Below are 23,393 nucleotides of genomic sequence, written 5' to 3' on the forward strand. Positions count from 1 at the left end.
TTTATTACATGCATATGATTATATATATATATATATATATATATCTGTAGGACAACACACACGGTATATTTTGTAATAAATTCTATCCGGAGAATGAGTGAGAAATCAAGTTCGACAACTTTAAATCATGTATTGGCCCACTTGAAGAAAATATATTATTAAATCTGATTCGAAAGAACAATGTGAGATGAAAATTGTAGCACTATGTTAAATATTTATTTCTAAAATCCAAATAAGCTGTCTAATTTATGCAAGCGAAGAACCAATCACATTTAACAATCCTTGATTTATGGCACATTTAATAGAACATATAATCTCAGCAACGATAGTCCACTATATCATGCATATGACCTTCTTCTGGGCCATTAAAATATTTAAATGATGCGCTAGTTATACTAGTGCAAATTATCAAATAATTTCACTAATCATAGTTTAAAAATTCCAAGATTGAACTTGAAAATATCTAAATATACACACATACATACATACATACATTATATAGTTACATGCACGCACATCCGTATGCCTACAAATATATGTATACTAGAAAAAAAAAGCACCAATTATTTGGAAAAAAAAAATCTGAAAAGAGATTATATTGAAATGAACTGTAGTTAGTGCTCAAGACAATCCCATCAGACAACTCGAATCGAGTTTCAAGAAACTGAGTGAGTCAAGGTCGATTGGAAACCTGTCTTTTACACGCTTCTGTCAAAAAAAAAAAAAAAAAAAAAAAAAAAAAAAAAAAAAAAAAAAAAAAAAGAGGAAAGAGAGAGACTTTAGGCATTTACCCAAAAAAGGGCATTTATGAAAAAAATTCTGCACTAAGTCGGCGACGACCGCCGACTTCATATTTGGCATCCTAACTCGGTGGAGCTCCACCCCAAGCAAGGGTCATAAATCAAGAACGACAAGAGAGAGAGGCGGGCGGCAGGAGTCGAAGATTTGCAGTGAGTAGCGGCAGAGCGGAACAGAGGAGGGGTCCTTCAAAACCCTCTCCCCGACGCCATGGCCGGAGTCAAATCGGTCGGTAAGAAACCCTGCGCAGCCCTCAGCGGACCCACGATTTCAAAGCCACTCTTCGCTTCGGCCTTGCTGATTCTTGATTCAATCTTGGTCTCCCTCATCATATGCTACGTCCCATGTAAGAGAAAACAGCTATCTTTGATCTTGTCTTTTCAATTCTTTCTCTCTTATTTAGCTAATTTTGATCTGTTTCTGACTTTTTTTTGTCTCCTTTCTTTTCGTTTTCAACGCTTTCCTTCGATTCAGATACCAAGATAGATTGGGATGCCTACATGTCTCAGGTAAAGATCCCGTGAAACGAACCTCAGTTTCATTAAATCTTTACAAGAAATTACGAATCTTGTTTTGTGCATCCATTGTTTCCAAGAAAGCTTGAATCTTGTTTAGAGATGATCTTTCCTTTCGGATCCTTCTGATTGTCGAGAAATTTGGAATTTTGTTCGGTGCGTCCACTCGTACCAAGAAAGTTAGAATCTTGGTTAGTGGAGATCTTTCTTTTGAATTTTTTTGATGGTTCCGTATCGTGTGGAAGGCAGGTAGATGGGTTTCTTGGTGGAGGGAGGGACTACACGAAGCTGGAAGGGGACACAGGGCCTTTGGTTTATCCAGCGGGGTTTCTCTACGTCTACTCTGCCATCAAGTTTATAACTGGCGGGCAGGTCTTTCCTGCTCAGGTGAAACATCACGGCATCTTGATTTTTTTAAATAAAATTCAATTTTAATGTTTCTTGAATGTTTTCAATGCAAAATACATGAAGATGGTATGTGCTGAAAGTTCCTATTCTTTAATAGCTCTAATAATGTGCTACTATTTACGTGCATTTTCTTCAGTTTCTTGGTTTGCAATGCTTACACCTTTTCTTTGTAGAACCTTCATAAGTGTTTTCTTCTTACACAAATTTCTAAAGAGTTGCTTGATGTTGAGCAACAGTACTCAATATTGAAGGTTTTTGAAACCCTAAAATTGCGTGAAAATGGTGTATTCTAGTTTTTAAAAATTTTTGGAGAACAGTTTTGTCATGAGTTTGGGACTTTGATTCTAGGAATTCATGATTTTCTCTGAAATAAAACAGAAATTAAGCTAATTGACCAAGAACTTTGAAACAGAAATTCATTGTTAGAAAAACCCTAGCCATCTATTTCTGAATTTAAGAACATTTGCAGAACAATCATTATACACAATGATAGGAAAATAGGTGCTGGAAAAAAAAGGCACAGACCACAAGGTGGGAATGTAAAAAAGTACTTTCCCAAGTCACCAATATATTCTATTACCACTTAACGTTCAAATATCATAATTATTATAATTCAAGCTTCTTAGACCAGTTGAAAGACAACACAAATCTTCACTTTCCACTCCTCTATACATTCTCCCTTTTTTGATGGATGATGAGCCCCTCTTGCCTTTGTATTTCTCTTTCCAAGGCAGAGAAACAAGAGGAATTCACTAGCCAGAAGTGGGAGTCTATCTGTCAGGGCCTGTTTGGAATATCTAGCAGGATGGGCTAGTTTTACTGCTGGATCCATGGATTCAGCGGCCTATTTGGGTATTGCCCGTATCAACCTAACACCCCCACAAATCGAATTCTGCAGAAGAAAGAAAAAAACCCTCCATGGGTCTTTGTTTCTTCCTGCAGACCAATAGGCCCACAAGCTGGGATTTAGGCTAGGATTTGAGGCTAGGATTTGGATAGGCCCTTTGAAGATCGGATACTAAGTGGGCCAACAAGCTCGATTCTTGCAAAATATTCCTGCAGGAATGCCCAAGCAGGCCCCCTTAGGTTATATTAATAACATACAAAATCTTATATTGGATGGGACTCACAATGTACATGCTTTCTTTCAAATGTTTTTTATGTTCCTATCACTGATATCTTGAAATGAAATATAATCTCATGAAGAAAAATGTACAATATTACATTATATGACATAAAATTAAAATAAATATGATACTTGCGTACAAATTAAAATAACTCAACAACCTAGTCTATCCTGCCTTCTATACTCCCCTTCATCCCGCCCTATATTCCCCTGTTTTTTTGCTATCATTGGCACCTCCCTTAAGTTCTGCCAGTTGGATTGCTTTACTCACATTCTCTAATTGGGACTTTGGCTATCTGTACTCATCAATCATTGTGCATTGGGGGTTGCCTGGCTGCCATCCTCAATAACCTTGGTGATTGTTGCTGTCTCTTGACGTGCCCTTGGTCCATGCCCATATTCTTGCTAACCTAGCATTGACATCATAAGTCATTGTCACCTCCTTCCTAGCCAGGCTCCATTATGGCCCCAGAAATCCATGTAGCCTTAGGGCTAGCCCCATTCCATTTGCATCGTCAAAGGTATACAGGTTGTTTCAGTGCACTCTGGAAGATCATATCTATTTTAAATTTAAATTTGAGTGAGACTTTTAACACAGGATATATAGAGATGTTTTCACTTTAATGTGTTCAAAATGGTTAGAGTTCAGATCCAATGTCTTGGATTTGGATAAAGTAACTCAGATGGAATTCACATTTGCTTATTAGATTTATTGTATTGCAAGACAAGCCTATTTAGGTGTATTCTGGAATGGTAATATATAATGCAACAATGGGTGATACATGCCATGTGGAGGAACTCGGTATCATGCATTATATTTTCACCATTAAAGTTGCAAGTATGATTGGAAATCAATGCAGCAACTTCAAAGTCAGTTATTTTCTAGAAGGACTGGAAGCTTTTATTGTCAGGAAATAAAATTATGAAATACCCTGATCAGTGAGTTTGCATTAGCAAGAGTTTATTCATCTTAGTTTATTATTGGTGACTATAAAACACAGATGCTTACATAGTTTCATGCTCATGTATAAAGTTGAATAGTGTCTAGGTAGGGTAATGATGCATAAACAGTATATGAAGACCACAGTTATCTTGTTATCATGATCTTATATCCACTTCTGAAGCAGTAATTTTTAAATATATACTAATTGAATGATATCACTAAAAGATCAATGACATCATCATCATAATCATCATTTGTTCAAATAGAAATAGGGAAACCTGTTAAATTTAGCAACTAAGAACCCAAAATAATACTGAGGATAACTGCACGCATTCTTATGCATCGTGGCAATATTAGATGCATATTTATGTATACATACACATACCAAGGATAACTATTCACATTCTATTTTATCATGTAAATTTTAGATGCATAATTTTATGTATATATACAAATTCTATATGCATATACACCTTGCAGCAATCATTTTTCCCTGACCATTTGCTTCATGCCATTTATTTTCAAAGCTTAACTCTATGTTTTCCAAGAGAATGAATAGTATCCTTGTATGATAGGACTGCTAGCAGCAATACATGGTCAAAACAGTTTTCTTTCTTTTCCTCCTATTTATCATAAACTAGGCATAATCATTTGTTTAAGCCTTTAAGGTACCTTGATATTTAACATGTTAGATTGGATGTAAGATTTGCGGTACCCTCATTTGTAGATCTGTTGTTAGTTTAATTATTAAATATTTATTTTGTTGTTTTTCAAAACTCTTCTTATATGATATTTTTTGTCATTGCAGATTTTATTTGGAATTTTATACATTGTTAATCTGGGCATTATTCTGTTGATATATATAAAGAATGACACGGTAAGAGAATTTTTATTTTTCAAAACTCTGCTTATATGATGCCTTGTGGCTTTGCAAATTTTATTTGGAATTTTGTACATTGTTAATCTCGGCATTATTCTGTTGATATGTATGAATATTTTTTATTAAACAGAATGGGAAGGTTTTGCTCTTTGTTATCCTGCCTATGCTTGTAGCATGATCAATTTACATCAGCACATTAAAGGTGTGATTACCAGTAGACCATCTGAAGTATTGTACACTTGTGTTTATTTTTTATGCATCTCTTTGCTGCTTGGTTGATTTCATGTTTCTTGGATATGTAGAATGTTTATACTGTCTCTTAGCAGGCTGCTTCAACCTTTTTGATTGTTCAGAAGAGTATTGAGAAATGTCCAACACGTTCCTACTAATTCAATTAATTATTGTTGCATGTTTTTTATTGTTCACAAAATTAATTCGTTGGGTTGATGGAGCAGTTGTTGGATGAAATTGTGACATGTTAAAGTATCAACTGTCTTTCTTTGCACATGTTGTGCGACACCACAGAGTGGTGGTGTGTATAGTAATTTGTTAGATGTACACTCTCTCTATCTAGATGTACGTAGAAAGAGAGAAATTACACTTCTTAGGATATTGTTCATTCTATTTGGTCAACATACGAAAAATACTTCCAGTTGTATTCTGGTTATCCTTGATCAGACACGCTCACACAACTAGCACTGCTGATCCTGAAATACTTCCATTCTAAGAGACTATGCTGTAACAGTGTACCAATAGCCCTCTTTTCACATTCAGTCACAAACATATTGTTGCTGGAAAATAGACCCGGGGGTGACCGCGAGCCGAGTGGGAGGCGCTTCTGCTACCGGTGCAGTGGCGGACGGCTATCTCCGGCAGACCTGCAAGAAACCTTTGGCCGGGGGTTTTGGCGAAGGTCCTCCAATGCTTAAGTCAGAGAGGGGCTTTGGAGATAATGAAGATTATGGAGAGGTATTTTTTGGCCAGGAGAGATGATTCCCCCTAGAGCTTTTTCCTCCTTATAGGAGGGGGTGTAGCGGTTACACACAATCTGGCGTGATTGCGCGAATCTTGGTTTAAATGAGCTACCTTAAACGGTCCGAGATTTCGGGCTAGCCGGCGATCAATTGAGATTGCGTGAATTCAAATATTGACAGCCGTTGAAGTGGAGATTGCGGGATTTAATCTCGTGTATGGAGGATTTGATGGTCCTTTCCTTAGGCGGACTGGCTTGACTGTTGGTGGAGTCGGGGTCAGCTCGAGGTCAATCGAGCTTTTCTCAGCCGAGACCATGCGTGCCGAGGTCGTGCCTGCCGAGGTCGTGTTTGTTGATGCCGTGCTTGGCGAGGCCATCCTTATTGGGATTGCATCTGTCGTCAGATTCAGGTGCTTTAATTGCATCCTGTGGGGTGGTCCACTTTTCCCCCCATCACTACCTTCCGACTTTCGAGTTCGAGCCGTTTTCAAGTTCGGACAAAGGAAGTAGCTAATTCTGTCATGCTGATGAGATTTAGGCGGCTTCCAATCATTTTGTCCTTTTGAAAGGAGGGAAAAAGACGCTTTTAGATGTTTTTAATGAAGGCGCGAGGCGGCTTTCTGTCTTTCGAGGCGATTTGTACTGTGGCTTCACAATGGGACTCCAGTGATCGAAGAGACGACTGCTCCCATTTTACCTTTAAAGCAGCGATCCAGGTTGATACGCTGGGCCGATCTTCGAGGCTGACACGTGGTATGATCTGGACGGGAGACGCGGCTTGCTTTTGTCGATCCAATCCGTTGGGAGGGTCTATATAAACCCCAGCCCAGCCCTAAGGACCTTCATTTGGCCGCCACAGTCTTTGCCTTTGCCTTCTTCTTTCTCCATTTTACTTTACTTCGACTGTTGTCTAGTCTTCCCCGAAGGTGCCTCTGAGTATTTTCTAGAAGTTCTTCTTGATTTTCCATTTCTAGCCGTCGGTGCTTTCGGCGAGGACCACGGTAAGTCTCCCACTCACGCCTGCTTGGAGGCTTGCTTTCTCTTCCTCATCCTTCTTCCTCTCTCTTTTTTTTGTTAATTTCGTGAGCGGGACAAATGTCGGGCGGTGCTTCATCTTTTGTTGGGACTCCTTCCGGTAGGAGGGAGGTCGAGCTGTAGGAGGGCCACGGCCCGGACAGAGTCGGGTCGAACCTGACGGAGGAGGAACTGGGCATGCTTCAGACCCAATTCTTCTTTCCGCACGGGTTCGCTTTCGAGCTCGCGAGGCCGGAGCACCGGGCCACGAGACCCTCCCTAGGTCGGATTGGAGTGTACTGGGAGACACTTCAGGCCGGTCTGAGATGCCCCCTGCACGAGTTTGTGAATGAGCTGCTGACGATGTATCGTCTCGTTCCAGCACAGCTCGCTCCAAACTCGTGGAGGACGATTATCGGCTTCCTGTCCCTCTGCCTGGCTTATGGAATACCCACCTCGGTAAATGTCTTCTACGGGTGTTTCATGCTGAAGTCAAACCCTGCGGATGGAGGATGGCTGTACTTTGCCCTCCGAGAAGGTCGGCCATTCTTCCGAGGTGCTCCTTCTTTCATTCGTGGGTGGAAGGAGAAAATTTTCTTTCTTTCCTCCGAGCGTCTATGGGGGTTCGATCCATCGTGGGACCTGCCACGACTCAAGGCCAATAACAAGACCCCCGAACTGATCGCGAACAAGCAGAAAATTCTTGATGCTCTTCGCAGTTTGAATGGGGACATCCTTCTGAACGACCTCCTGAGCAAGGAGACCTTGGTGAACGTCGGCCTGAGCTCGACGCGCCCTGAGGGTAAGGGCGGTCATACTGCTCCTCCCTTCATTTCGTCGTCCTTCGTTTTCTTCCGCTTTTCTATACTTTTCTCTTTTTTGAGCTAGTCTGAGACTTGAATTTTTTTTTTCTTTTTCAGAAATCGCAAGGATGGTGTCCAGCAATGAGGTCCTTCTTGCCAGGTATAATAAGAGGGCGACCGAGGTAGGCGAAGCTCGCCCCATGCCTAAGAAGAAGCTTAGGCTGGCCTCGACCTCTGCTCCGGTGGAGGTTGAAGATCTTGAGGCCGGAGGCCCCCCAGCTGGTTCGGAAGAACAACCAGAAGAAGGTAGAGGAGCCTAGATTGGAAGAGGCTCCTCCTGCCGAGCGCGCAACTCCTGCCGAGCGCGCGACCCCCTCCGAGGCCGTAGAGGAACCATCAGCCTGTGCTTGCCCGTCCGCGGGCTTTTTCGAAGTCCGCAGGGTCATTCGTCTGCGGCGCTCAGGACCCGAGCCGGGTAGCGGCCTCGGGGTTCCGAGCTCTTCCCACGCTCCTTTCCCGAGCTCTTCGAGACCCGACCTCCCGAGCTCTTCAAGGGTTGAAGATCGCCCTGAGAGGAGGCCCTACTGCCCTGAGTGGTCGATCTGTAAGGACGACTTGGCCCTCCATAACGCCGAAGTCGCCCGTGAGGTCATCCACTGCGCACTGCTTCCAGCTGACTGAGCCGAGCTCAAAGCTGGTGGGGTCAGCAAGTTTGTTGATCAGGCCTACTGTTCCGCCGTCTGAGTAAGTTTTTCTCATACTTTCACTTTCATATCCTTCCAAGTTTTTAATGTCGGCTAACTTTTACTCCTCATTTCAACACCTCCATGAAATTGACGTGTTAGTCTCTGCGGTGGCTGACTACCAGAGCCAGTTCCGGAGGAGCCAGAGAGGACGGGAGGTCGCGGAGAAGAAGCTTGTCGGGGGTGAGGCCAGGTGGAAGGAGTCCACCACGAGGGCGGAGGCCCTCGAGTCCGAGCTCAAACTCAAGGCCGAGTGCCTCGAGGAGGAGGAAGCTTCACACACCCTCACCAGGTCGACTCTCTATGCTGCCGAGGCGCGCCTAGCCGACGCCCAGTCTGAGCTCGCTGGGCAAAAATACGAGGTGGGGATCCTTCGCCTGAAGATCGAGCAGCTCGAGGCTCGAGAGAAGGCGGTGGAGGACGCTCGGAACGCGATGCAAATCTTCCGCGAGTCGGCCGAGTACCGAGAGGAGCTCGAGGAGGAGGCGGTCGACAGGCTCATTCGCAGCTTCGAGGACTTTCGGGCCCAAGTGCTGAGGCTCTGCCCCAAGCTCGACTTCAGCAACCTTCGGCCTCGTCTGTTCGGGGCCGCTGAGGACGATGCAGATGAGGCTGAGGAGGATGACAACGCTCCTGAGAGTCCTACCCCTGTAACTGTTGAGGCCGAGACCGAGGCGGCTCCTGAGGTTGAAGCCAAGATGGCTCCGGAGGTCACCCGCAAGATTCCATTTGAGGTGGTGCCAGAGTGTGCCCCCGAAGTAGCTCCCGAGGCTCCTCCAGCAGGCGACGGGGTTGGCGCCGAGGCCTCCACTTCAGGGGCGACCTGAAGTTTTGCTGCTTTCTCTTTTCTTTTTCCTTTGTTGTTGTTTGTAAAGGAGGTCGGCCGCTAGATCCATTGTTCGGCTAAGCGGGCCGACTTCAGAGTCAGTGTCTTTGTATTTGGCCTTAGGGCTCTTCATCAATAAAGAACTCATTTTCTTCAATTCTCTTGTATATCTTTGAACTTATCTCTTGTGTTTTTGGCGAATCCTCTGTCTTCGATTGTTTGGGCAGGATTTCGCGCGTCTTCTGCTTTTGAATGTGATTCCGACGTTTTTTGAAGAATTTCACTAAGTCTTCAGGCTCGGATCTAGTCGTAGTGTGGGTCGAGGTCGGGCTGCTATTCGGCCATTGGAACTTAAGTGCCCTTCGACCCGTAGTATCTGCCTTAGGCATCCCGAATTGTAGTCGGATCTCCGTTCAGTAGTGCCCGAGGTCGAGGGAGACTTGGCTCGCGGTCAACGCAGCGGGTCGTCCCAAGCTTGGTCGGGATGTCATTAGGTTGTGCCCGAGGTCGGGGAAGACTTGGCTCGCGGTCGACGCATCGGTGCGTCCCGAGCTTGGTCAGGACGTCATTAGGTCGTACCCGAGATCGAGGGAGACTTGGCTCGCGGTCGACGCAGCGGAGCGTCCCAAGCTTGGTCGAAACGTCATTAGGTCGTACCCGATATCGAGGGAGACTTGGCTCACGGTCGACACAGCGGGGCATCCCGAGCTTGGTCTGGACGTCATTATATCGTACCCGAAGTCGAGGGAGACTTGGCTCGTGCTCGATCAGGCAGGAGAAAGGCGATTTGGTGGTAAAATCAGGGTCTCACGCCTTACTTTTTGATCCCGGAGCGCCTCGATTTGCCATTCGAGCTCTTCGACCTTCTTGTCGAGCTCTCCGCCTTGAAAAGTCGCCGTGGTGGTTGGTCCCGGTACTGAATGACCCGAGGTCGATCCAGCTTCAGAAGGCTGCGGCCTCCTATCCTGACGACTCTTCGGTGGCTCCCCCCGGGGGGACGCTCGGGAAGAACCCTGGTGACGACGCCTTTCCCCATTATTGATCCTCAAGGAACAATGGGGATCACGGCCTAGGGACACAGGCCCGTTTGGAGGGAGTGCTGATCGGATGTGGACTTGTGGAGGCGGCACAAGAGGGCCTCCCACTTGTTGCAAACTTTGGACTGCGGTGGCTAGCGCTTGGACTTGCTGTACCAGCACATTGAATTGTTCAAGTTGGATTTGCGGAACTTGATCTGTCGGAGGCCTTGGTGGTGGATTCTGGACTGAGCGTCCAGGGCTTGGTGCACGATGCTTGGAAGCATTAGAAGCTCCTCTGCTCCTTAGTCTCATGATCACGACTCGGTCCCCTTACTCTAGCATCAACTGTTGCTGGAAAATAGACCCGGGGGCGACCGCAAGCCGAGGAGGAGGCGCTTCTGCTGACGGCTGTCTCTGGCGGATTTGCAAAAAGCCTTTGGCCGGAGGTTCCGATGCTTAAGTCAGAGAGGGGCTTTGGAGATAATGGAGATAAGGGAGATAAGGGAGATAATGGAGAGGTATTTTCTAGCCCGGGGAGAGGATTCCTTCCTAGAGTTTTCCCCTCTTTCTTATTGAAGGGGGTGTAGCAGTTACACGCAATCGGGCATGATTGCGCGAATCTTGGTTTAAATGAGTTACCTTAAACGGCCCGAGATTTCGGGCTAGCTGGCGATCAGTTGAGATTGCATGAATTTAAATATTGACAGCCGTTGAAGCAGAGATTGCAGGATTTAATCCTGGGTATGGAGGATTTGACAGTCCTTTCCTTAGGCGGACTGGCTTGACTGTTGGTGGAGTCGGGGTCGGCTCGAGGTCAATCGGGCTTTGCTCAATCGAGACCATGCATGCCGAAGTCATTCCTGCCAAAGTTATGCCTGCTGAGGTCATGCCTATCGAGGTCGTGCCTGCCCAGGTCGTGTTTGTTGATGCCGTGCTTGGCGAGGCCATCCTTATTGGGATTGCGCCTGTCGTCGGATTCAGGTGCTTTAATTGCATCTTGTGGGGTGGTCCACTTTCCCCCCCATCACATATAACTAGCATTCCTGATCCTCAAATACCTCTGATCTAGGGGAATGTTTGCTATAATAACAAAAGACGATCCTCTTTTCATCCATTTGGCTCCCATTTGAAGTTCATAAATGGTCCATTTGAAGGTTTTCTGAAGTCCAGTTCTATTAGCTGGATTATCTTTCACTACTTACATGCTTACAGATGACTAGGTTATGGATGCCTTGGATTATAGGCACACACATTGGCTATTAAATATTTTGGTTGAGATAACCTTCTGTTTTATGTTGAAGAAAGTGTTTGCGGGCTGTAAAACGTTGAAGATGTCTCAGCCATTCTTTACTTTTTCTCTCAACATATCTAACTATTTTTAGGTGCAATATGCAATAATGCTTTAATTTACTTTTTTCTCTTAGGCGTTACATTCATTTGTCTTTGCGGCTATTGCAATTTTTGCCCTTTTTTTCCAAGCCGCTATAGCTTAGTTCTCCTCATGATTGAATGATTGTGGCAGCTTCCATGGTGGGGTCTTGGGTTGCTATGTTTGTCGAAGAGAATCCATTCCATATTTATTCTTCGTCTCTTTAATGACTGTTTTGCAATGACCCTTCTCCACTGTTCCCTAGCTTTGCTTCTTTATCAAAAGTGGCATCTGGCTTTGATCATTTTCAGGTAATCTTTATTTTATTTATTATATTTTCTTGTTGATGATTCAAGCAGCATTGGGAATAACTCAACTAACTTATGCATTTCTCTTCGCATGTAAAAATATTGATGCTATGATTTTATTTTTCTGTTGCTTTCCCCTGATCACAGTGGTGCTGTATCAATTAAGATGAATGTGCTTCTTTATGCTCCCTCCTTGTTTCTACTCATGTTGAAGGTATACTGACTAACTAAAAGATATTGATGGGATGTCTTTGTTTACTGTTTTGTATTTAACACATGATGTGCTTAGAAACATTTTTGATGCAGGGTATGACTATTCAGGGGGTTTTTTCTGCCTTGCTGGGTGCTGCATCATTGCAGGTATATTTGCGCACATCTTAGTCTTGTTTTATCAGGTTAAGAAATTATATTATACAACTTTTGCTTGTATGTCTTCAGAATTTGTTGGGGCACTGATTATCCTTCTTCACTGGGATTTTTTAGAGAATCTTAACACTACTTGATACTGCGTTTGTTTGCATGCATTATAAGTTTGTATATCTCATGTATACCTTATACTACAGAAGCATATTTAATTGTTTATTACTATTTTCTGGTGGTAGTAGGCAATCTAGATATCTATGACTATGATGAATTCTTTTTCTTTTCTCTCTCTCTCTTTTTGTTTGCTTGGGGTTGCCCTTATAAATCCTCCTTTACATTTTATTTTAGAAATTTGCTTGCATTGCTAGCTATACCATTTTGTTTCTTTCAACTTCCATCCATGCCAAATTCTTTTCTTTTTTTCAACTGCTTTATATAGGAGATTCTGATAAGTATAGGGATTAGATTTGTGCAAAGAATCAAACATCTATATATATATATATATATAGATGTTTGATTCTTTGCACAAATCTAATCCCTATACTTATCAGAATCTCCTCATTTTACTTATATCATATCTCCTTATAGCCTTCTGTAACATTGTTCTCAATTGGTATAACTCATATGCTTCTTCTGATCTTATTCCTCATCTGATCTATCTTGGTTTTGCCCAATATACATCTTCATGTTTTCATCTCATGTGCTGGCCTTTCCACTATATTTCAAGTGATTATTTGTTTCAGTTTGACTCTTTGGTTTATATTTGGTGCTTTAGAGATAAATATAACTTTCTATATCACTTGTCCTCTTCCTTTTTATCTAGTTGCTTTCCGGTTATGGGGGAATTTCATTACGCTGCTTCCTAGCTTTGTAAGCTTGAATTTTGATTATAAGATAGGTGTGGTTACCTACTAAATGGATTTTTAAGTTGAACGGGAAACTCCTGTTATCTTGTCTAAAGTTGCTATATCTAGAACTTGACTGCTGATGTCAGATGGATAGCCAAATCTTAAAAATCTGTGCAATTCTTTAGCGAATCTTTCTTATCTTGCTATTGTGCTCCATAGCTGATTTGTTTTGATGCAAGGTTCAAAGACTCGGTTTTGGTTTTGGCTGGATAAACAAGTTTCATTCTTGATAGTTTTGGCTGAAAATCAATTAAAATCAGAGGAAATATAAATTACTAAATAGTTCAAGTTAAACATTAGTGTAAGATATATTGTATGGTTTGGGGATCTTTAGATGTATCATTTTGGTTGTTTTGCACTGAAACAACATTTTTCCTTGAAATAGATTATTAAAACCTAATATCGACAATTTAGATGTTAATGAGATTTGAGTTTCAGGATTGTCAAAGTTATGCGAAAAAATATTTAACTTCATCTAATCTCTTTGGAGACTAACACTAAAATGCTTCCAAATCTACTTACAACTCTTGTAATTTGAGCCTCATCTGGAAAACATGCTTCCCAACACATAAAGAAATAAAGAGGTGACAAAGAATTAGCAAAAATAGCTCATATATGCACTTAATTTGTCCCATAAGTTATTTCTGCCCAAAACTTTGACTGAACCTGTTTCCAATTGGTTTTGGCTAAAATCAACATGTTTTGATTTTGATATTGGAGTTTGGGATGAAACCTTAAAACATCTTTTTGATGGGAGAAGATTTGTATGGTGGTAATGAATGATGACAGCATGCTGGGGCTTTCTATATTGCCCGATATATTGATCATGCAATGTTCTGGGCCTTACTATATGTCTTACAAAGTATTGATTTAATTCTGGAAAGGCATGTACCATTCACAACTCTCTAAAAGAACTCTCTGCTTCATACTGTTGTTTCTAATTTCATTAGATATGTACTTTGTCCACCTTTCTGTTGGTGTGTCCTTGTGTACAATATCAATATAATTATATTACTTATCACATGGTTTCTCATTGACCATCAACTTTGACTTGGGACTCATTTTTGTTACTGTTTCTGCTGAAATAAGCAATCCAATCTTCAGTAAAAATATTTATGATCTGGTTATTGCTAAAATTGTCAAACTTAAAATATCTATGAAATAAGCAATCCAATTCTTGCTGATACATTTTAATACCTGTTATGAGACACAGTAAAAGTCTAATAATGCAAAAGATGTATGTCAAAACAGTGCAGGATTCTTAAATATTCTATAAGATTTCTTATCAATGCGGCAATATGGTTGGTACTTGGTAGTTTTGTAAATATATATTCTATATTCTGAAATGATGGGTCAATCTCATTGAGATAAGAAACAATTTAGAGCCTGAGATTTCTGAATTGGTTTTGACGGGCTTTATGGCTTAAACTTTAAAGATTTTTTCTATATGTTTTAGCATGGTGTAAGATTCAGTTTTGTCCATGATTACTACATTGTGGTTGATAATTTAGTATTATTTTTCTCATGCATTGTTTTCATTCTTCTAATAGAGAATTAGTTACTTTATTTCTTTTATATTTTCCTGTTTCTGAAAAGGTTAAGTGGATGTAACTATCTACTTGACAAGTTGCCAAAGTGATCAAGTATCAAGTTTAGAGCCATTTGTTTCCATATTTTAAAAAAATTAAATAAAGCTTAGTTTGTTGAATAATTTGCAGATTCTTTTGGGTTTGCCTTTCTTGTTAACACATCCGATTGGGTACATTTCAAGAGCCTTCAATCTTGGACGCATCTTCATCCATTTCTGGTACACATATCCAGGCTTGAAACTTAACAGTTCTTTGTACAGCATATATGATGTTTCATTGAAATCTAGAACTTACCCAATAATAGTGATGTGAAGGAACCAAAACTCGTAGATAGCTTAGGCTTGGTTCAACAACAGGCCTATTCAAGCTTGTTCCTTCAGTTAAATAAGCCAAGGTCAAGATCCATTGTTAGGCTTGGCTTATAAGCCCACTGAGTTTGAACATAGCCTGCATGTAGAAATGATGAGATTTTGAGGCTAGTGTTGGGGCTCTGGTCATTTATATGTCTCATCACTTAGCTTGAATAGCTATGTCTGAGCAGCTTGAGCTGAAGCTGACCATATTGCTTACATGATTTAAATGAGCCTTAACAGCTCAAAGTTCTGGATGTTCGAACTATTTGTAGCCTTACCCAAAAGTAGTCTAGATTTCAAATAGTTCTAATCATAACTTGTGTACAGTATCTATCAACAAGGCTACATTTCCTTCAATGTCCATGTCCCTTCAATATTGGCATGCCAAGTACTCGTGTGTTGGAATGGTATCACAAGAGCCACATATCAGGTAACCAATAAGGGCACAATACGTGACAATGAAACGCATGCTTGCAATTTTCAAACTATATGGCATTGTGGCTACTTTCTTTTATTCTCATTGTTTGCTCCAAAACATGAGAAGTGACTTTGTTTTTCTTGAATTGCCTGCTTTAAGGGCTTGATGTTTGCTTTTTTTTTTTGGCATCTTTTCCAGAAGTTCTTATTTATTTCTTATTGTGGCCATCTGTTGTTTCAATAACTACAAAGACTATTATCTTTTGTAAAATGTTCCTATCTAAGCTCAAATTTCTTGTGTGCCACATGTTATGTCCATCAATACTAATATTTTATCTTCTTGATAGAGGGACCATATGATTCCTTTTTGCATCTAAATGTTTTTGATGCATGAAATATGTGCATGGTGGTTCAACATTTGGTTATTTCTTGAGCTTGAGAAGCAAGTGTTAAAGTCAAGCCAACTATGCATTATTCTGCCAGCAGGGGTACCAGCCCATATGCATACACAGGTTATAAATTATATTACATAAGACTAACATTATATGAGAAATGCATGCTTGATTAAATCGGATGCTTCACTCCACTGGGACATCAAGTAGCATTGAGGAGGTAATTTTTATGCCCAGAACGTGAAAACCTTGCTCAGCTTCTTTCTTATGACATTGAAATACTAGATGTTATTAATGATGGAAATGGTATCGGTGTTAATTGTATTGTTGTCTACATAGTGTTCTGATATTTTATTGCAAATTGGGTTATAGATATAATGGCAGCTCTTGCTGAATCAAGATTGATTGCTTAATTGAAATGATCTCCAGGCATAAGCAAAGGTAGCAAACATTGTAAGTAATGGAAAGTGAAAAAGCTGGATAAAGACCTCAATGGAAGTGACCTTTTAAAGCACCTTGTGGCTTATGGGATCTTTCTAATGGAATGGGAATGAGATTCCATGTTTAGGTTTGTTCTAGGGCCTGAGCCTTTTGCCATGCATATTCTTCCATAGTCTGTAGAGGAGTTAAAGGACTGCTCATAGTGAAAGTAAGTTTGAAGGAAGCCAGGATGCTTAGGTTTGTTTCACTCACCAAAACATTAAGGTTTTGAAACATGCTTATGACTCTATCGATCAAGGTTTGATATAACAAGTATCCAGCCATGTAAATAGGACCATGGCAGGTGGCATACCTTAGAGGCAGCTATTATTAGAGGGAGGATTCATGGAAAGGGCATCCAGAGCTTCATTGTCCTACTGATTGACCTATGGTGCCACATCTACTAAAGACACCTGGCTCCTACTCATCTGCATCCTTCCTAATCTTTGCCACCTACTTTGTCATAGGTCAATCTTAGTTTAAGTGATTTCATAATGATTCATTATTTTATCATTTTTCCTATTCCTTGTGTCATAAATTCTTAATTTAGATTTCTTGCATCTTCCATTCATTTTTTGACACCCCCCTCCCCCCCCCCCCCCAAAAAAAAAATCATTAAACTTCTCTTGGCTGGAAAGTGTATGAGTTGCCAATTGAGTTTCATATCTTGTATTGCATATTATATTTCATATTACCACTTAGTTGTTAATGAATGCTGCCGTAAATTATGTAGGCATGCTTGCATCTATTTATTTATTTATTTATGTATGTATTTATTTCTTTCTCAATTTGCATTATGTTGATCTAGATTTTTCAGCTACTCAAAATGATGATTACTGTCAAAATCTCCTGTAACTGTTTTTCTTTTGTTTCTTATCTGCGGTTTTTCTTTCTCCTAGAGTAATTTGAGCCCTAAATGGGAGATACATGCTTCTGATGTGCATACTTATCATGTGGAGTTTAATCCTTTGCAAGATGATTATTTTCATTTTTTTTCAGGTCTGTAAATTTTAAATTTGTTCCAGAAGAAATTTTTGTATCAAAAGAATTTGCAAGTGCTTTGCTGCTGCTTCATCTTACCTTGCTTGGAGTATTTGCACATTATAGATGGTCACAGTGAGTACTCGAGCCTTGATGGTTGCTTATTTTCATCATAATTTTCTTCTTTTTCTCATGTCTTCTCTAATTTTTGAGTATTGATGCTGTCACATACCGATATTGTTTTGTCTACACAAGCAGTCTGGGTTTGTGACTTAAAAATCAAAGAACATTTTTTGTCTGGTGCAAGGTGTCATGATCTCTTCATAGCGCATATGTATAACAATTAACAAAATATTTTTTTTTCATTGGTAATTCTTCTCTTTTCCCCAATTTATATAATATTTCTAGCATGCGGTACTAACTTTTCTTGCTGTTGTCATCTTTCCTTTTTCTTAAATGTGCAAAATTAATTATTTAGTCTGTTGTTAGGTACTCCTTATGCAGAATTATCTTTACTTGATCCTCACACCCTGAGAACTATATATGTATGCATGAATGAATGAAAGTGATATGTATATGGTGCCTATTTTATGTTAAGTAGTTGAATTTATTTAACAACCCTTGTGCGCAACATACCTGTAATGCAGATATGTCAGGAGGAGATTGGGGAACATGTTGGTCCACAAGATACTCGATGCAATCTGTATGGCAAAAGACTAATTTCTGGAGTCTGGCATATTCTCCATCTTCCTCTGACATCCTGCAAATGCAGACTGCAAACTTACCTATGAGAACAGCTCGACCCAGTGACAATTAGTTCTATCTACCATCTTTGAATATATTGAAGCACGGTTCATTTTTGCTCCATGTTATTGGACTTTTGGACAGCTTAGAGTATACTGACAGTGTCAGGCAATGGCAGGCATGAAGGAGGACTTTTCCATCTGTTGCATTCAAGACTGAGTAATGCTGTATCAAAACTTTTCTCTATTCGACAGTTTCTTTCTTGTGAATCAAGATTCAAAACTCTTAGTAGAGAACGTAAGCTTGGAGTTCTTTAAGATAAAGATTACAAGTGTGACAACATTTATTTTTGGTTAGTGTTTATGTAATCTAGTGAAACTGAAACTAAATTGTTTCTGATATTTACGCAGATATCACAACAGTAATGTTTGTTGGGAACTTCATCGGCATTGTGTGTGCTCGATCTCTGCATTACCAATTCTATTCATGGTAAGCATTACCAAATCAAAATTCATTAATCTATCATGAATTTGAAGACAACACTTTAAAGCACAGTGCATCTGTGAAAACTGATTGTAATGGGTGAAGATCCCTGTGTATAGCCATGATACTTATAATTTGTCAGAGGTAAAACTAACATTTATTCTTGCTTTGATATTTCTGCACAATTCAAAATTATCTCTGCACTAATATTTTGTTTTATTCCTATCAATTTTTTAAAGCTGGACCATTCATCAAACCGAAAATTGGAGGGGTCGTGTTTCACTAGTTCAATCATTAGGTCAACTAGAATCAAACCAAGACCTCATGATGATGTAATAAAATATATTAATTATTAATATATAAATTAGATTAAATAAGTGTATAATAAAATGTAGAACTAGATTTTGCTACACTTGAGTGGATCTCCACTCAGATCCAGTCAAGTCAGATCGGATGATGTGGGTCTAATATGTATATTCAATGTTCGCTGTCCGGTACCTGATTTGTATTGTTACCATCCTATTGCTATATCGTTATGCCCAGCATGGGGGCCAGTTCGGTACTGGTATAGTCAGTATGCACGGGTATTTACTGGTATGGTGAACATTGGGTATATTACATGGCTTCCTCTGGACACTTCTAGTACAACAATTTTTCACCGGTCAAAGTCCTACTTGAAGATACACAAAATGTCTCGGAGTCTCTCCGAAGTAGTAGCCTCACTATGTACCCACAATTACTTCAAATCTTTTGGTAGTGTAAGTTTAGGAAGTCTCTCACTGTAAAACATAATAAATATATAGGTGAGCTGCACAGCTCAATATGTAGCTAAACATAGCTAATAATATAGAATAAGAAAAGATAAAATGATGAAAACAATAGGAATTAATACTTGTTGAAACTTGAACAATTACGAAAAGATGTCTTATGAAAGTTTATCAAAATATGTGCATTTACTAATATTCTTCATAAAATATTAGAGTACACTGAACGGTCAATGCTTTTCAATGTTGGGTTATCATAGTCACGTAGATTTCCTCTGTAGAGGAATATGAAGAGGAGTGTTGAGAAACTCAATCGCGTCCTCTTCCAATCGCCCAACTCAACTCTATAAGTGATCCAAAAACTGTCCGGTTCATTTGAACTCAGAATAAGTTCTGATGAATCACCGGTTTGACTGGCAGTTCACATGGTTTTAGCAAAGTATCCCAGTTTTCTATTAGAAGCAGTTCAAACAAAACATTCCAGTTTTTTATTAGAAACAGTTTAAAAGGTTTGTGTGCAGATTGGAGACCTTACTGACCGATGATTTAACTGGTTCAACCAGCCAGTCCTGTCTGTTTTTTAAAACATTGATTCCTACTAGTCAATGTTGTTTACAGACAACTGGTCAGGCTTTAACGTTGAGAGGCATCAATGTGAAATTCTTGTGGATAATAGTGCACTCTTTAAACTACAAGAACATTCCATGGCTTTATATCATGATTTTGTATCTGGCAGAACCATACTTTGTAAATTCTGACCAAAATTGCAGCAGAGAAGTCTGAAACTAGATTTTGTTTTTTCTTTTTTTTCCACACTGCGTTTACGCACAGGGCATTTTATTTATGAAGCAAAATTTGAACCCATTTTGTGGCTAATAAAAAGTTAATGCTAATCACTTACTAAGATTTGAACGTGAGGTTAAGTGGGTCATGTATTTTGGTCATGCAATGTTACATCCCATTTTTCCAGTTTGATACTTGGTATGGTTGGGCATTTGGGTGCAGTTTTGGTACTTGGTAGTATAAATATCTATCTGGATTTTACATGCTCAAATGATAAACTAAAAATAAAACTTCTAAAAACAATAAATTAATAGATATGGATTTGAAGGATGTTGTGCCCAAACTTGCTGCTATTTCTGGTCATGGATAGGAAAGTGTCATATATTATAACCATGCCAGTTTGGGGTTGGCAAAAATATGTACACTGTACCATATTGTGCTAAAGTTGGCTTGTATTGGTAGAAATGTATGCTAGATTGTTCACCTCCTTTATTCTTGATTCCTCTCCAACAGTCCAGAATTCCTTTCAGAAACTCCCATCAGAACCACCAAGACCTTGGAACTAATTTAATGATGGTTCATGTAAGTCCCTCCATCATGGCTCTCCAATCATGTAGCAATCATGTAAGACCCCACCTGCAGACCCTGTTCTGCTACACCTCTAATGCCCGCTGCTACAGGTGCTCCAGTTCCCCAGCCACCCACTTCTATACTCATTACTTAAGTCACAACCCAAACCTAATACCCAAATCTGATACATAACTGAAGTTTGGTTATTTATTACTGGCTTCTGGACAAATCAATTCAGATTGAAGTTTGAAGAGCAGGGAATCTGATCCACATTCCTGCTACAATCCCTAGTTAAATAATTAATTATTACTAGATTGTGATTGACGATTTCTTGCATAAATGAATACATTCATGTGGCTCTTCTCGTTAGTTAATATGTGAGCATCATATACTTAGGGAAGTGATATAAGATATTAATATTGTAATAATTGTGGGTCTGACATCTCGCTGTGTATTGCTTACCAACTTCCTCTGACATAGTGTGGGTGACTTTCCCTAAATTGCAAAAGTATATGGCTTTTTGCGTCAGTTCCGGGAAAATTGTTTTCCAAAATTTGTTGTATTCATGGAATTTGATCTTTCTAAATTGTACAGGTATTTCTACTCTTTGCCTTTTCTTCTATGGAAGACGCCTTTCCCTACTTCTCTTCGGTACGATGCTGGGCACACTTGCTATTAGCTTTTATTCATGATGAAGCATCACATCTCAGTGATTGCAGAGTATCATCTGTTCTAATGTTTTTAGCTTTGGTATCCAGGCTTGTTCTGTTTGCTGCTGTGGAGCTCTGCTGGAATATTTTTCCCTCTAACTTTTATTCTTCTTTATTATTACTCTGTATACATCTCTCCATTTTATGGGGCCTCTGGATTGCCCCAAGTGAATATCCCTATGTCGATGGAAAACCATCCCAGACAAAGGAGGAATGACCTCTGTCATGATAGCAACCAAGTTGTTGGTCATCTTTGAGCCATGCCAACTGCATCACAATTCTTACCAAACAACAAAAAGCTGTATCAGGATGCAATTTTAGGCCTTGATTGAATAGTATTGATGACCTGCATTGCTGGGGCTGTTCCCATGCTTGTAAAGGAATTTTATGCTTTTCCTTCTTCTGTTAACTGCATTTCCATGTTTAAAACAGCAAGAAAGGTGCTTAACTGCAGCTCTTGGCCTGGAAAGCGTGAGAAATTGATTCAAGGGCAAACTTTATCTCACCAAGGGTAAGTTAATTTCCAAAGACAATCGGTGACTGCGAAGGAAATGTTGTTGTTGTTGTTGTTGTTGTTTTATTACTTTCTTCTTTTTGCAGCACTTGTCATGTGCTCTCATGACATTTCAATCTTCCTGGATAACCCCTTCACTTTCTGATATTAGTTCTGATTGCGTGAACCCTCTTCGGTGACTGGTGTCAATTTCTTTTTTCTTTTTTAGCTGCTTCAAATTAATAGTAGACCTAAGATGAAATTAACAGAGTCCTACGTCTGCAAAGAGGAGTTTCATTGATGAGCGTCCGCAAAGGCCTGCTGCTGGAGAGAGGTGTCCACAGATATTTAGTGCTTTTGATGGAATATTGACAACCTTCATCATTTTCCTGAACAAGTGGAATTTATTGGAGGCGTCTCCCTTTAATCTTTAAAATCAGAGTAGGTGATATGGTTTCATCATGCTTTGCGGAGAGTGGCTGTCTTGTGTATTTCCCCAGCCAGCCAGTCAGCTTCTTAGCTAAGTTTCCACTTGCATTTCATGTGCGTGATTCGCCATGTAAGTGATTGATCAAAGCACAAAGGTTTATCTGAGTAATATCCATGATCCATGATGAGTGCACCATGAATATGGATCGGAATCTGACTTTTTTTGGCATTTCATACATCACAGGTATGAATACATCTAGTAGAATCGGAATACAAAAGGTTCCGAAGTGTTTTAGGCATCTCTCTCTTTCTCCAACTCATAGGGTGCCTTCTGAGTGGTCCGCTACATATGCCGCTATCCAATTGGCCATTCCATTGGCCTCATGATGTACATGTATAGTTTGGAATGTAACACCCTTCTTCACCATCATCCAAATATCGTGGAGTAGGAGATGAACATCTTTATGACTACTCGGCCCCTTGCGGATTCAGCTAATCACCGTGGCCGAATCATCCTCCAGAAAAATAGAGCTCGTCCGAATCATCCGCCACGCGTAGAACAAGCCTAATCAGGCTGCCCGTAACTTTGCCTCTGGAACCGAAGTATCAAAAATTTGACACCCTCCTCCTACCACAGCATCGGAACTCGGGCTCCTAATGACGAATCCAGCCCCTCCCCTCCTACCACCATCCAAGATAGAGCCATCAAAATTGACCTTGAGGAAACTCGGGGGTGGGAGCTCTCAGGTAAAGAATACCTTATGTGGAGCTACCGAAGCAACGTGGGGGTCCCAAATGTCCCGAGCTGTCAAAGGTCTATGAGTTGACTCTACATGGATAATCTCTGCAGCCTGAGCACGAGCCCGCTCCATCACGAGCCGCAAGGACGGCCGATGCTCACCAAATACTTGGGCGTTCCTAGGCAACCATATTTGATACGCTATACAAGACGTTCTAATAGCCAAACTCCGCATCTGAGGAACACCAGCCTAATGCCGAACCTCCTTCAGGAAAATATCTCTCCCACTCCAAGCGTCTACCGGGATCCTAGTCATACTCCAAATACCTCTCGCCCACACATATTGGAATAGTACATGATCCACTAACTCGTCCACCCCACAATCCGGACATAGGGGGGAAAGGCTCATACCTCGTCTACTCAACACTGAGCACGTCGGCAGACGCTCCCAAGCCACCTTCTAGAGGAAG

At 40.6% G+C, this 23,393-nt stretch overlaps 1 protein-coding gene across 2 annotated transcripts; it reads left to right on the plus strand.

The window, feature by feature from the left end:
* The first annotated feature begins 905 nt into the window (after positions 1-905).
* LOC120106333 (dol-P-Man:Man(5)GlcNAc(2)-PP-Dol alpha-1,3-mannosyltransferase-like) lies at positions 906-21,826 on the plus strand. Of its 2 annotated transcripts, none has more exons than XM_039119323.1 (13): positions 906-1,144; positions 1,273-1,307; positions 1,563-1,700; positions 4,599-4,667; positions 11,571-11,728; positions 11,873-11,939; positions 12,032-12,085; positions 14,715-14,803; positions 17,227-17,343; positions 18,131-18,249; positions 18,363-18,441; positions 21,147-21,203; positions 21,311-21,826. In XM_039119323.1, exons 1-13 carry the CDS (start codon positions 1,009-1,011, stop codon positions 21,477-21,479), a joined length of 1,287 nt encoding a protein of 428 aa, XP_038975251.1. In that variant the 5' UTR covers positions 906-1,008; the 3' UTR covers positions 21,480-21,826. The 2 variants fall into 2 exon arrangements, with proteins under 2 accessions (XP_038975251.1, XP_038975252.1); XM_039119324.1 differs by having other exon boundaries at positions 1,011-1,144; positions 1,559-1,700.
* The last annotated feature ends 1,567 nt before the right edge of the window (positions 21,827-23,393 follow it).

This window comes from Phoenix dactylifera, unplaced genomic scaffold (assembly GCF_009389715.1).
Source record: "Phoenix dactylifera cultivar Barhee BC4 unplaced genomic scaffold, palm_55x_up_171113_PBpolish2nd_filt_p 000529F, whole genome shotgun sequence".
Taxonomy (NCBI): Eukaryota; Viridiplantae; Streptophyta; class Magnoliopsida; order Arecales; family Arecaceae; genus Phoenix; species Phoenix dactylifera.

Coding starts and splice junctions, on each gene's coding strand:
- LOC120106333 (XM_039119323.1), top strand. CDS start 1,009: ATGGCCGGAGTCAAATCGGTCGGTAAGAAACCCTGCGCAGCCCTCAGC. Junction 1,308..1,562: donor GGGATGCCTACATGTCTCAG/GTAAAGATCCCG, acceptor TGTGGAAGGCAG/GTAGATGGGTTTCTTGGTGG. Junction 11,940..12,031: donor TGTTTCTACTCATGTTGAAG/GTATACTGACTA, acceptor TTTTTGATGCAG/GGTATGACTATTCAGGGGGT.